Genomic DNA, 16,103 nt, shown 5'->3' on the forward strand with positions numbered 1-16,103 from the left:
TGTTTAATTGGCTTTTCCTGAATCCCTTCTTATTATCCAACATATTCACTTATCCTGCCGGCCTGTTTACGTTGGATAAGTGAGACTCTACTGTATATTTCTAATCTTATATTATCTGCTCAGAACTGGATTATATGAGGCCCCTTCTTCACAGCTGTATAAAATGCACACTGAAGTGGATTATATGGTAGTGCGGAGTCAAGATAATCCAGTGCAAAGCAGATAATATAAGATTATAAAATGGGTTATATAGCTGTGTGGAAGGGCCTTGAGTCTACACTGCCATATAATCCAGTGCAAATTAGATAATCTGTGGAAGAAGACTCAGTGAGGCCTAAATCTGCCTGTCCCCTAACTGAAACCTGGCTGTCCCTTGGCTGGTTGCTAGGCAACCAAGTGGGCAGAGATTAGCCCTCTAAACTGGCAGCAATTGGATAAAAAAAATTATTGCTCTCCCTCTAATTAGGACTTTATTTTTCTTTTCTTTTTGTTGTATCAACCTTGAGGCGTGGATGATGGGTTGTGTTGTCAAATTTTGAGGTTGGAGGGCCTGTATTTTTGTTGTTTTGTGAATTGCCGTGATGCCATCACTCTTTTATATATATAGATGTTCTAATTGGGATTACAAAGAGAGAAAGATAGAATTGGATTAGGTTCTTTCACTTGGAATAATAATAATTATTATTTTGGGGGTCACAGTGAGATATCCCCCATTTATAGATATATTTACTAATTAGGATTACAAAGAGAGAGAACCAGAATTGGATTAGGTTCTTTCACTTGGAATAGTAATAATTCTTGGGATAACAGTGAGGCATCCCACCATGTATAGAAATATTTACTAATTGGGATTACAAAGAGAGAGAGAGAGAGAGTATTGGATTCGGTTCTTTCACTTGGACTAATAATAATAATAATAATTCTTGGAGTCACAGTGAGGCATCCCACCATTTATAGACATATTAACAGACATATTTACTAACTGGGATTACAAAGAGAGAGAGAACCAGAATAGGTTTAGTTTTATTCACTTGGAATAATTAATAATAATCATAATAATAGTTCTTGGGGTCATGAGGCATCCCACCATTTAAGGGCATATATACTGATTGGGATTACAAAGTGTGTGAGAGATGATTGGATTAGGTTCTTTCACTTTGAATAATAATAATAATAATAACAACAACAATTCTTTGGGTCACAGTGAGACATCCCACCATTTATAGGCATCTTTACTAATTGGGATTACAAAGAGGGTGACAGAATTGGTTTAGTTTCATTCACCTGGAATAATAATATTTCTTGGGGTCATGAGACACTACGTCATTTATAGACATATGTACATATGTACTAATTGGGATTACAAAGAGAGAGGGAGAATAATAATAATAATAATAATAATAATAATAATAATAATAATAATAATGGTTCTTGGGGTCACAGTGAAGCATCCCACCACTTATAGACATATTTAGTGTTTGGGATTACAAAGCGAGAGAACCAGAATTGGATTAGGTTCTTTCACTTAGAATAATTCTTGGCGTCACAGAGAGACACCCCAACATTTATAGGCATATTTGCTGAATGGGATCAGAGAGACCCAAACGACAATGGGGCTGCACTTGCTAGGAATAAGAATTAGGCCCTTTCACCTTTATACTAATAATAGTAGTATATTGATAGTTATACTAATGTTAGCAACACTGTACTAAAGATAGTTATAATAACAATAGTTACATAATTATAATAATATTTTTCTTCTTCTTCTTGCTAACCATGTGTGGGGCTAGTGTTGTGTGTGTGTGAGCTGTTGGGGTGACAAGGTGACACCCACAGTTTATAGACATATTTACTAAATGGGACCAGAAAGAGAGTCAATGGCAGAACTGCAGAAAATTGGGCTGAACTTTCCAGGGATAAGAATTGGGTCCTTTCACTCTGAATAATAATAGTAGTAATAGGAGTGAGACGCCCCACCATTTGCAGACAAATTTGCTAAATGGAATCAGAGAGGGAGAGCGAACTGGGGGAGAGGGGGGGGGGGGCTGTTCATGTCAGGTATAAGAATTGGGTCTTTTCGCTTTCATTAATAACCACAGTAATTTCTTACCTGCCTCTCAACATGGATGCAGTTAGAGAACAATAACATATAAAAATATAGCATATTCCATTAGTTAAGAACACATAACACAGAAAAAGGCATCAAGATTTTCAGTATCCATATAGGAAGAAAGAAAAGGGGATGTTTCTCCTCCCTTGGGGCCACTGTGGCTTTTGGTTTTCCTTAGCCCAGGATTTCCAAACTCTGGTCTTGTAGGAGTTTGGGACTTTACCTCCCAGCTTGGCCAATATTCAGGAATTCTGGGAGATGATGTCCAGAATATTTGGAAGACCATAACTGCCATGCCTCTGTGCTATGGAATAATGCGAGTTGTAGTTTTTCAGTGCCTTTAGCCTTTTCTGCCAAAGAGTGCTGATGTCTCACCAAATTACAGCTCCTGGGTTTCCATAGCATTCAGCCATGGCAGTTAAAGTGGACATGGATTAATTCTACAATGCAGATGCATCTGTTAATCAGCCCATTTATCCAATAACAGTTTGGCCTTGGTGCAGTAGCCAAACCAGTGATCAAAATGAGAATCTGCAGCATGATCTTTCCTCACTTACTGATACTGCAAAGAACTGTCCTGAATGTGTAAATTTATGAGTATATGACGTGCTTGCACACACATGTACAACCCCTCCTTCTGTCACCTTTTCATTTGAGAAAACTACATTCTCAACTGATCTCTCCAATACTTTTAAAATAAGTCATGCACATAGTACATCCTCAAATTCACCCTTCATTCTGCAAGATTGTATCTCTTCTTTCTATTTTTGTTTGCAATCCAGAATTACTATCATGCTTTGGATTTGTGTGTGTCGACATTAATGTGATCAAATACTGCCCACTCATGCAAGCATATAGTAAGGATAGTGGCATCTCATTTGCCATTCTCTATTTTTTTTTTGGTTGAAGTTTAAGAGTATAGTTTGATAACAACATCGCCTTGGGTTAATTTATTGACACTCTCTTGGCCTGTTCCACTGCTTAAAACTCCACAGAGAGTTAAAAGACCTCCCACATAGGCCCATCTGTGATCTACATGAAAATGGGACAGAAAGTAATCTTTCCAGCACACATACCACCCACTTCAGACCTCCCTGCTAAATCTTCCCAAGGGATAGAGAGAATGAATTTTCCTGAAAGTGCTTCAGAAGAAGGCCTACTGAGGCATCTGACCTCTGTCACATGAAGGGATATGGGAACCTCTGTTTCTGGCATTACCACAATTATTTCTAAAGTGGACACAAGTATATTCTGGTTTTTATTAAAACATGGTTTAGGTCAGATGATGTTGCTTGCTTTCATTTACCTTTTTACAATGGCTGTAGAAGACATCAGGTTGGTTGTGACTGACAAAACCTGTGAGTGATTGGATTTCAAAAAAATCTTTTGTGAACTCACACTGTATTGGTATTTCATTTTTGGGTTGACATATTATATGAGATAAATACAGCATTTATTGTTATATTGATGTAGGAACACCCTCACTGTCTCTTCCCTCATCCTTTGGGTGGGACAGATAACACTGACATATCTTAAGCTTCCATATTGTTCATTTGACTGCAGTATAAGTTCCTGAAACCATTTTCAGTAAGAAACTAGATGCTAATTCTGTGGTGTGTTCATGATACATTATCTAGCGCCCCATGTGTCCCCATGTCCCCATAAAACAGCCTATGGTTGAGTGCATTTGAGATTTGACATGCAAGTGTTGTTTCACTCACTTTTATTCAGGTCTTGTATAACATGCATAGAAGGTCCTCAATTCAATAGAAAACTGCCCAATGCACATGAAGAACATAGGATGTTGTCTTACAACAGGTCCATGTAGACACAGGTGGGAATAATGTGACTCTCCAAATGCTACCAGACTAAAACTTCCAGTATTCTTCACTGTTGATTGTCCTTGCTTGGGTACTGGAACTTGCAGTCCAGCAACATCTGGAAGGCTATATGAGTCTCACCCTGTTCTAGCTCAGTATTTCCTGTTGTGATTCCCAGGGTTTCTGGTCTCAGGTAGAGGCTTGCCCCAACATTTCCCTTTTCTTTTCAATTAACAATGTCAGGAATTCACCTTAGGACCTTTTACCTGCAAAGCATATATTCTGCCATGGGGATATAGTTCCTTTCCAAACAACAGCTGCCAGTTAAAACATAATTTGGAGTAGTGATGCGTGTTTTTATCTATGCATGTTCATGTTCATGAAATCTATATTGCAGCCATAGCAAGCCCTATTCACAGGCTGCCAATACTGCTGACATCATTGTGGGAAGACTGGGACTAAGTGCAAACATTTGACTTAATGAGACACAACTACGGAAATTAGAAAATGTATATAAATAAATTGGAAACTGCTGCAAATTATGGTTATTTGCATAAGCTTATTCTATTAATATTCACATAGATTCAAAACTAGTTGCCAGGAGTAAATCTAATGAAATTAATTGCACCTGGTTTAGGCATAACTTAAATATCATTTGTTTCAGTATGTATGATTAAATGTGGTTCCAGGATTTTACAGAAATGAGAGTTTTTATAGAGCAAAAGAGATTGATGTGAAAGAAATGGCAGCGTAATGGAGAAGAAGATAGGAGAACATTTGCACTAACACCTTCCCCCAGTAATAAGTGGTTGCTTGTGGTATTCATGTTGTAATGGACTTAAGATGTAAAGAAGATTCCTAAAATCAGGTGCATATGCTGGCCCACAGTTAGACAACAAACTTCTCTCTATATTTTCACTGCAAATAATTAATATTGGCTTTTGCCAGCTGGGGCACCAGGTTGCTTATTTCTGTTTAATTGGACTAGGTTTACAAAGAGTTTGATTCAGTCTACTGAATGTTAAGCATGTTTTAGTTCCACTGAAGTCAGTGGGAGTTAAATTAGTAATGTAACTTGTCCTGCTGATCTCAGTGAAACTAAAGGACAACTAACTCAAAAAAGTGCAACAGCAGATTTAAACCAAATGTATGAAATGCCTCAAGATGATTTATAAAGACAGGCATCTGATGAAAGTATAATGCTCAAATGGTTTTTGTCTTCCAGTCTTTCTAATACCCAGCTGTTCAGCTGTGTAGAATTATAGACTCACAAGAGTTGGAAGAGACTACGAAGGCTATCAATTCCAACCCCCTGCCATGGAGGAACACCTAGTCAAAGGAACCGGACAGATGGCCATCCAGTGTAGATGAGTTTGCTTTACTACAAGTGAAATACAAGTAGAAATCCCCTAATAGCTCGTAGAAAGTTCTAGATTCTCCACCAAATAGTAAGATTGTATGTGCGTGCAACTGATTTGTAGACTATGAATATGGAGCACAATTGTAGGAAAGGCCAATGTTGAAAATAGACATACTCTATCGTTTTAAATGGTTTACAACCAGCTTTACATTGTAGGGTTTATTTCTTTGCATCATAACTTGTTTTTACTAATTAATATAAATGAGGACTGTATTTTAACACATTGTTCATAGTCAGATTATGATGCATTAAACAGCAATGGTAAATGAAATTGAATGATTAAAATAAGCATTACCATTTGTGGTAGAGTTATAAGAATTGATAACCGCAATTGGCATTTAGGTTTTGAGGGTATCCCTTTAAAAATATTTTTTCAATAGTATCATTACTGTTATTTTAAATTAAAACGTGTGTTAGTAACTGCCAAGAGTTTTCATTTTTCATTTTTCTTTTCCCGCAAAATGTATATAAAATTGGATGTAACTAATTTTTCTCCATTTAGACTTCTTTAAACATGAGAGCTGCCTACAATTTCCATATATATTCTCTTCTGTTCCTGTGTTTTTAAATTAAGGAAGCTGTTTGTTTTTACATGTGGTTATAAATATTCAAGTATTCATAAGCAATTTGTTCCCTTGTAATGTAGTTGTTTTAACTCTGTTTTTTTGGGTTACTTGCCACTTTTGAGGAATGCCACTTTTGATTTAAAATGAAATGGGCCTGATAAATGTCTGCAACAAATCAATGTTAACAAGCAAAGAGACAACAGAGCAATTAATGGAAGTTTCCTGGATTCATTTTGAAATGAAATGCAGTTGCATCTAATACTTACTTTGGCATGTAGTATATTTTAAGAGCTCTTACCTTGATTTGCTTACTTTCAGGTTCATTATAACACACGATTTGGCCAAAGCAGATTCAGGAGATTAAATGTACAAAAAGATTTGTTTAAAACAATCATTTGGCAAATGTACGTATATGAGATTGGATTGCAGGTTGAGATACAGTGCAGAATTGATCCTAGGGCAGTACACTTTTGGAAAGCCAGAGATTGGTAGAAAATGGTGTAATATAGTGTATTATTGAACAAGGCTCCCTGAAGCTCTGTTTCCATATGAAGCGGCCCATGAATATTGTAATTACAGATAATAATCACATTGTGTAAAATATTTGTTTGAATTTTCATTTGCTGGTTCCTAAGAAATGTGAGGTTTCCGTGGCTATTTGTTGGATCACTTAAGACACTTAAATTGGCACAATGCTGTTCAGTCCTTGGAATGTGATTCTTCTCCAATAACTCAGAGATTGATAAATCATGCAGACTTCTCAAGTCAACACTGAGTGGAAGAAGAAGGATTTTGACCTAAAAATACCATACCATGATCCAGCGTCACTTAACATATTACTATTATTCTTTTAAGATCTTCAACATATATGTGATATGCCCCCACACTATATGAATATGGTGCATTTGTTTTTAAACTTGCTTTATACATTAATTGACATCAAAAATTTGGGATATTTTTCTATTCCCCCCCCTGTGAATATAAAGTTTATAATGGCATGGGTTTGAGAAGCTGTTCTACGACCAATGTTTTCTATTCTAAAAGGTAATATCTATCCAATAAACTTTTCCTAGCTACTAAATCCTTTTGGAGATGGCAAGAATGGAGCCTAGGACTTTCTGCCAGTATGATGCAGTAATTATATTATTGCCCCCGCACTTGCGACATGCAAGTTCTAGTTCCTGCCGAGCCATTAATCTCATTGCCAATCACTTTCTTTTAAGACTGACCTATGTTACAACTGTGAGAAAAAATGAGGAGGAGGGTGAAAGCCATGTGTATCACCTTGGGTTTTACAAAGGTGAAATGGCTCTTAATTTGCTTTTTATTGGGCCATATTTTTTCTGTTAAAACCAGCTTTATCATTCATACAGAAGGCTTCAAATGCAACAATTATCTGCTCAAATATAGTAGATGCTAAATACAAAGACTTGATCCCAAAGAACTGTGACTGATAAGAAAATATATTACTAGTATTCTGTGGGGGTTTTTTTTGTGCTAGCAGGAGACTTTTGTCAACATAGAGCCACAGTTTATTGGGAGTTGTGTCACTATATTAGTAAATAAGGTATGTTTAGACTATAGACATAAAGCCTATACCTTATTTATTAAGCTTACCATATAGTGTAGATTTAGAAGGCATGTGAAAATTATGGAAAAAAGAGATTGTAGAAATAGAGGAATTTAATGCAATTAGAGTTATCTTTCTGGATTGGAAGTAATGTTCCATGAATGCCAAAGATTTTCTGCTATCTGGATCTAGGCTTGGTGCAGGACAAATGCTGTAGGGAGGCAGGATGTGCTTGGTTTTATTAGTATGGATTAGTTTTGTGCTCTAGTAATGCAGAAAGAAACACCAACTTGTTTCAAGATAGTCTAATCCCAGTTCACGCTCCCTATTTGTGAGTGCATTGGTTCATCTGCTTGCAGGCCACATCTGGCAGACAGTTGTGTAATGGTCATGTGGAAGAGGGTCTTCCCTTTGTATTCTACAATAAACATTAAGCAAAACAGAATGTGTTCAAGGCATTCAAGTTGGCATGAACAAAATGGCTATTCTGCCATGAAGAAAATTGTATACAACTAGCTGTGCCCGGCCACGCATTGCTGTGGCGAAGTCTGGTGGTATGGGAAATAAAGTATTGAGGAATTGGTGGTAGTTAAGGTAAAGGGTAAACGTTTTCCCCTGATATTAAGTCCAGTCATGTTTGACTCTGTGGGTTGGTGTTCATCTCCATTTCTAAGCCGAATTGCCGGTGTTGTCCATAGATTCCTCTAAGGTCATGTGGGATGACTGCATGAAGCGGCGTTACCGTCCCACTGGAGCAGTACCTATTGATGCACTCACATTTGCATGTTTTCGGACTTCTGGGTTGGCAGAAGCTGGGGCTAACAGTGAGGGCTCACTCTGGTCCCCCAATTCAAACCTGCGGCCTTTCGGTCCAGAAGTTCAGCAGCTCAGTGCTTTAACACGCTGTGCCATCGGGATATTATTTCCTAAAGGTTGTGAATATACAATATTTCTGATTGGTTTTTTTTTGTCTGTTGGAGGCAAGTATGAATGCTGCAATTAGGGAAAATGATTACGATGTAATGGCCTTGCAGCTTTAAAGCCTGGCTGTTTCCTCCCTGAGTGAATTTTTTGTTGGGAGGTGTTAGCTGGCCCTGATTGTTTCCTGTCTGGAATTCCCTTGTTTTCAGAGTGGTGTTTTTTGCGATATTTTATGTGGTTCTGCTGTCTGTGGCCCTGAGAAAACAGAGGATTTGTCAGACTTTGATGATGGGAATACTTTGTTGGGAGGTGTTAGCTGGCCCTGATTGTTTCCTGTGTGGAATTCCCCTGTTTTCAGAGTGTTGTTCTTTATTTAGTGTTCTGATTTTAGAGATTGTATTGTTCTGTTTTATTATACCACATTAATTTTTATATATTCTGATTTTAGTGTTTTTGAATACTTGGAGCCAGTTTGTATTCATTTTCACGGTTGACCGCAACACAATAATAATAATAATAATAATAATAATAATAATAATAATAATAATGATAGTAATAATAATGACTTTGGTAATACACTCCCTTCTCAGCTTCCTTTCTGGAAGAATCCATTCTTGGGAGGTGTTAGCTGGCCCTGATTGTTTCCTTTGTGGAATTTCCAATTTCTCTGCTTTCAGAGTGTTGCTCTTTATTTACTGTCCTGGTTTTAGAGATTATATTGTTCTGCATTATTCTATCACAGTAATTATTTCATATTACAGTAGAATCTCACTTATCCAACATTCGCTTATACAATGTTCTGGATTATACAACGCAGTCTGCCTTTTTGTAATCAATGTTTTTGTAGTCAGTGTTTTAAATTCATTGTGGCATTTTAGTGGTAAATTTGTAAATACAGTACAGTAGAGTCTCACTTATCCAACATAAACGGGCCGGCAGAATGTTGGATAAGTGAATATGTTGGGTAATAAGGAGGCATTAAGTAAAAGCCTATTAAACATCAAATTAGGTTATGATTTTACAAATGAAGCACCAAAACATCATGTTAGACAACAAATTTGGCAGAAAATGTAGTTCAATATGCAGTAATGCTATGTAGTAATTACTGTATTTATGAATTTAGCACCAAAATATCACACTATATTGAAAACATTGACTACAAAAATGCGTTGGATAATCCAGAACATTGGATAAGCGAGTGTTGGATAAGTGAGGCTCTACTGTAATTACTATATAGCATTACTGTGCATGGAACTACTTTTTCTGTCAAATTTGTTGTATAATATGATGTTTTGGTGCTTAATTTGTATAACAATAACCTAATTTGATTTTTAATCGGCCTTTCCTGAATCCCTTCTTATTATCCAACATATTCACTTATCCTGCCGGCCTGTTTATGTTGGATAAGTGAGACTCTACTGTATATTGATAATCTTAAATTATCTGCTTAGAACTGGATTATATGAGGCCCCTTCTTCACAGCTGTATAAAATGCACACTGAAGTGGATTAAATGACAGTGTGGAGTCAAGATAATTCAGTGCAAAGCAGATAATATAAGATTATAAATGGGTTATATAGCTGTGTGGAAGGGCCTTGAGTCTACACTGCCATATAATTCAGTGCAAATTAGATAATCTGTGGAAGAGGCCTGAGGCCTAAGTCTGCCTGTCCCCTGGGCTGAGTAGGTTGCTAGGAGACCAAGTGGGCAGAGATTAGCCCTCTAACTGGCAGCAATTGGATAAAAACAATTATTCCTTTCCCTCTAATTAGGACTTTATTTTTCTTTTCTTTTTGTTGTATCAACCTAGAGGCGTGGATGATGGGTTGTGTTGTCAAATTTCGAGGTTGGGGGGGCTGTAGTTTTGTTGTTTTGTTGGTCGGCGTGATGCCATCACTCATTTATATATATAGATACCTGGCTACACCACTATGTCCACATCTCCTACTTCAAATGCCTATGTGGAAGCCACTTCCAGAACAGGGTGAGATGCAGGAATTGAGGGAAGAAGTGGGAGTATTGTCGCTGGATCTACATTGCTATATAATCCAGTTTCTGAATCAAGATGATCTGCTTTGAACTGGATTGTATAGGTCTGTACTGCCATATAATCCAGTTCAAAGTAGATAATCTGGATTCAGAAACTGGAATTTATGGCAGTGTAGATGGTGCCTGAGGCTAGAGGTTTATTTGAGAGGTGTCCTGTCAGCCAGGGCAATACTTTATGGGAGGATGTGGAAGAAGAGGACCTTCTCTGCCTGATGCCCATGTTGTTGTTACTGCCAGTGTGAAAAAAGCTGTAATTATTTCCTAACATTTGGGATCTACTTGGGTTTTTATAAGTCTACACATATGAATGTTTTTAATTGTTTTAATTTGTTCTAAACATTTTAATTTAACTTGTTAACTTGTTAAATAAGTTCTTCCAGACTTTTAAAACCATTTTATTGTTTATATTGTTTTAAATTGGTGGTTGGTTTTTATTTTACACTATCTTGAGATCTGTTGGGTGAGATATAAATAAATAAAATTACAGGCTGAAATTCACAGTATCACATTTTTCTTCTTATTCTTTCAGGAAAGAGACTGTATTTAGGTTCCAGTCAGGCTAATGAAATAGATTCGATTGGTTGTCTTTTAGATAATTCTCAGTCTCTCAGTCACAAACAATACTTTAGCCACAATACCATTGAAAATATACTAAAAAGAGAATGTAAGCAAGTCTGAAATTCAGAATAATTCATCTTTTGCCTTTTCTTGCAGCTAGAGTGTATTTAGCCCTCTTAGGTACAGCATACTTTATCAAAAACATAACTGATTTTAAATGAGTTATAAACTGTTGCCCCAGACTATGTTCATTCCAAATGGTAACTGAAACAACTGGCACATGCCTATCGTTTTGTTGCTTAACTTTTTCCAGCCTAGAAAAACAAATATTATCATGTGTTTAAGGAGACATCCCTGAACATAAAGGGAAAATTATAGGTTGCATAACGAGTGGTGACCAAGGGAGTTACTTGGCCAGTGTGGTATTTTTTGAAGCTATAATCTTATCTCACTACATTGCATTCTGTGTTGGTCAAAGTGGCTTTTGTTTCATAAACATCAATAGTCTCCCCTTGGCAGTCTTCATTTTTATTGTTAGAATAGCTTGTACCATGACTTTTTTCAATTATCATTTTCAAGCAGTTTAGCTTCCTGATTTCATTAGGTAACATGTAGCAGAACATGAAAATATCTGTGTTTTTGATTTAGTGGTAAACATATGTGGAAGGGAAGTGATACCAGTGGGACAGTTGTTGTTCCACCTGTGGCCTTCTGGATTGTTTGCAGTTCCTCTCTGTATGGATAAAAATTGCATGGTTGGAAAATATACCATGTTTATATCTGAATATGATAGTGGCATTAATGTTTGATAACACATTAAATATATGAAAACTTATATACATGATAGGAAAAAAGGATGGCAGTTCTTTGGTGTTAATAATTTCTATTGTGGGGGTTAGAATCTTGGTTTTTATACTCTTGAGTCTACATTGCTGGTAGAAACACATGTTATGCAAGAAAGCATCATACAGTTTGCATACATAGGTGTACTGTAAGAACTTAGCATTAAACAAAAGTTGTAATGCTAAGCATTCTTGCAAATGTGTGCATGTATGTGTTTTCAAGTTTCTTGCTGATTTACAGTACAAATTAATATATAAACATTAAAATAGGATTAAACATAGAATGATTAAAGTAGGTGGCTAAAATGGCTTTAAATCATTACAAAGTATAAAAACACTACCAACCCCCCCCCCCCCCCCCCCCCAGCTTATTCTTAAAAACTTTCTTTTTTACAAGCTTGCCTGAATAGAAAGGTTTTAGTCTTCTGTCAGAAGGAGAGCAGGGGAGGGCCTTTCTGGCTTCCTTAGGCAGGGAGTTCCAGAAATGAGGGGCACCCATCAATTAGGCCCTCTCTCACATCCCCACTAACTGTGCTTGCAATGGTCATCTTAGAGCCCAGGCAATTCCTGACGGGAGATGTAATCTGCTAAATAGCTTGGACATGATCCATTATAACCAGCACATTTGCTGTTGCAATAGGGGGGTTGTGTACCTCCTTTAGTTAGCCCTGGTCAACAGTCTGGCCACAGTTCTTTGGACAAGTCGTAGTTTCAAAACACTCTTCAAAGGCCCATCTAGTGTGTATTACAGTAATCTAAATAGGATGTCACTAAGGCATTTACCACTGGATCCAGCGTCTCAGTGAATGGGCGCAGTTGGCACAGAAGTTTTAAATGTGCAAAGGTAGTCTTGACCACTGCAGAAACCTGGACCTCCAGGTTCAGTGCTGAGTTCAGGAATACCCCCAAATTGTGTACCCCATCTAGCACAGGCTGGATCTCTATTCCCTGATCTGCCTTTCGATTGACCAGGAGCACCTCTGTCTTGTCTGGATTAAGTTTCAGTTTGTTTGCCTCATCCAGTCCATTACTGATGACACTGGGTTGGGACCAGGACAACTTCTGTCAACAATAACTTCATTTAGTCATTTATGGTATTTTATTAAATTACTTGATTTCATTTATGAAACACTGACAACCTGAATGAAAAAGAAAACACCCCACCGGTTCATCCTATTATTCAATGTCATGAATGACTGGATATCTCCAAATCATTATGGGAGTAGAGTTGAAAGGCAACCAGGCATGTTGTGATTCACAGATCTCCTAACTGTATATGCTGATTTCTTCTAGTGGAAAACTTTTCTTTGTCTTTTAACTTACATTAATTTCCAAATAACTACTATTACTCACATTTTTATTGGCTTACTTATGTCAGTGGAATTAAGCATGTGTTGTTGTTAATTGCTGCCAAGTCGACTTATGGTGACCATTCGAATGACAGACAAACATCTGCAAGAGGTTTTTATTTGTTTGTTCTATGCTTAACTCAAGAATATTTAGAAATATTAAATAAGATGAAAATTACAAATGAAATACATTTGCAAAATACTAATGATTGAATAATTCAATTTTTGTATTAATAGCAAGCTGAAAAAGCTAAGTGAAGATAGCTTAACTAAGCAGCCTGAAGAAGTCTTTGATGTCTTGGAAAAGCTTGGTGAAGGGTATGTATAACTCTGTTTATCTAGGGAAAATGGGGTAACTGGAAAGACTCAAAACAAATTTCAAAGGAGAAAAATAACAAAACAACATTGAGTTGGAAAATGATTTCCCCTTTGTATTACTTCCCCATGCCTATACCTGAGCTATCCAAGATCTTGGGGCTGTGAAGAAAATAAATTGCTGATGCCTGTGTTACAAGGTTCTCATGGTTGTTGTTGTGAACCTACAAGTCATTTCTGGCTTACAGGAACCATGAGGAAAATTTATCATGCAGTTTTCCTGGCTAGATTTGTTCAAATCAAAAGTTTGCTTTTGATTTTGCTTCTCATTGGAGGCTGGAACTGAATGATTTGTCCAAAGTCACCCAGTAGGTTTTCATGGTCAAGTGGGGCTTCAAACGCTGGTCTTCATGCAGTGCTCAAACCACTTGTCACTTTATGGAGAAGCCTGGTGAGTGTGGTGTGTGAAAGAGATCTTTAGTGGAGAAAGAGCTTGTTAATGTATCCCATGACAGGCTATTTTTATTGCTCACATTGTTTCTTTTCCCCATTTCAGCTTCTTTTCTCTTTGAAAGATTACAAACAAGTGTTTGTCTCTGAGGTCAATCATAGATGCAATTATGTTTGAATGTGTTCCTGTGGGACAGCTTGCACTCCAAAATAACTAAGACTTCTCACAGAGCAAGGAATTACATTACTTCCCATAAGCTTTCACTGAATCTGGCTTAACCTACAGCAGCTTCCTGTAGAATGATGCTCACATGTTAGGTAACAGTATACATGTCATTGCATACAAAGTGAGCACCTTAATTGGTATCAGATAAAAGGCAAAACTAAACTGTTTTCGTCTTCATAAATGCAATACTTGAGTTTTGATTGGAAATGTTAACTCAAATCCAAAGGAGCATAATTTATTTATTATTCATTTATTTCCAGCATTTATACCCCGCCCTTCTCACTCGGGGGGACTCAGGGCGGCTTACAACAGTTGGTAACATTTAATGCCAAGAACATAATAATAAAACAAAAACAGTACATATCATCAATTAAAACTATAAAATACATCATTAAAATACATTATAACATTTAAAACATATGTAAATTAGATCCATTTGACTAAAAACCTCATGCTTCAGCCTTCAATCGGACCATGTCACCGTTATCGTATTACTCGTTAAAAGCTTGTGAACACAGCCATGTTTTCATTGCCTTTCTGAAACCCAGAAGGGTTGGGGCTTGTTGGAAATTTGTGGGGAAGGGTGTTCCACAGCCGGGGAGCCACCACCGATAAGGCCCTGTCCCTCGTTCCCACCAGTCGTGCCTGCGAGGCAGGTGGGACCGAGAGCAGGGCCTCTCCAGATGATCTTAGGGTTATGTTGTTAAAATTGCCTACCTTTGCAATGTTGTGTAGTGATTAAGTCATAATTTTCTTGTAGCCAGACAGTGTCCTAAATATAGGTCATGCTACTTAGATTCTTCTCAATACACTTTTCTTCCACTGTATAGAATATTTAATTTTTTTACAATGAAATAACCAGAATTTACAAAAAGTTTTTAAAAAACCCTCTCAGTTATGTCCACATTCTGATTTGAGTCTCCTTGTGGAGAGAAAAAGTGGGATATAAATAAACATAATATAATAATAATAATAATAATACTGTTTTTCCTTTTCTAGAGATCCATTTTGTGTTTAATCTCTGAGGCCAAGTTCTGCTGCTGTCATAGGAATTCCAAAACTGGCAGGCCCATTATCCTACTGATTAACCAACGGGAAGCTCTTATAGTGGTTGTCACTACTTGCAGTATTTTGTAGAATGCATTGAGATGCTGCTGTGTATTGAGAGCCAATGCGATGTAGTGGTTTGAGACTCTGGAAACCAGGGTTCTATTCTCCACTTGGATTTGGAAATCCACCATGTGACCTTGGGCAAGTCATACCCTTTCAGCCTCAGAAGCAATCCCATGAATTGCCTTTGAATTCTGTAATAGATTTTCCTTGAAGGCACACAACACAACAGTTGTTGAAGGAAGTCATAAGTTATGGTTATGGGACCAGGCATTTTAGCATGAGTAGCAGCAAAAATGAGATATGAATATATGACCTACTGACAGACCCCACCTGGACATGAAAAGAGCCTTAAATGTATATTTAAATGTATAATTATGTATGTTTTTAATTTTATTGTAATTTTTAATCTCGATGGATTTTTAAATGTGATGTAAACTGTTTTTTGATGTATATGTTTATATTGTAAGCCGCCCTGAGTCCCCTGATGGGTGAGAAGGGCGGGGTAGAAGTGGTGCAATAAATAAATAAATAAATAAATAAATAAATAATTATTCTGTGAAGAAGCCTGAAGCAGAAGTGGGATGAGCATCCTTTGTCCACTTTTTAAAAATAGTGGTGACTGGCATTGCCCTCCTTGCTCTCTCATTTACTTTCCGAGCCCAATTTAAGGTGCAGGTGCTTACCTACAAAGCCCTTAACGGTTTGGGACCATCCTACCTCCGTGACCGCATCTCCGTCTATGAACCCACGCGTTCTCTTCGGTCATCTGGAGAGGCCCTGTTCGTGATCCCGCC

At 37.2% G+C, this 16,103-nt stretch overlaps 1 protein-coding gene across 2 annotated transcripts in view; it reads left to right on the forward strand.

Moving 5' to 3' along the window:
• Nucleotides 1-16,103, forward strand: part of stk3 (serine/threonine kinase 3) — a 150,680-nt gene that overhangs the window by 2,530 nt on the left and 132,047 nt on the right. For both annotated transcript variants that reach the window (XM_008108398.3, XM_003219506.4), the window contains exon 2: nt 13,443-13,523. In XM_008108398.3, the coding sequence (XP_008106605.1) occupies nt 13,443-13,523 (81 nt within the window). The remainder of the gene's footprint in view (nt 1-13,442; nt 13,524-16,103) is intronic.

This window comes from Anolis carolinensis, chromosome 4 (assembly GCF_035594765.1).
Source record: "Anolis carolinensis isolate JA03-04 chromosome 4, rAnoCar3.1.pri, whole genome shotgun sequence".
Taxonomy (NCBI): Eukaryota; Metazoa; Chordata; class Lepidosauria; order Squamata; family Dactyloidae; genus Anolis; species Anolis carolinensis.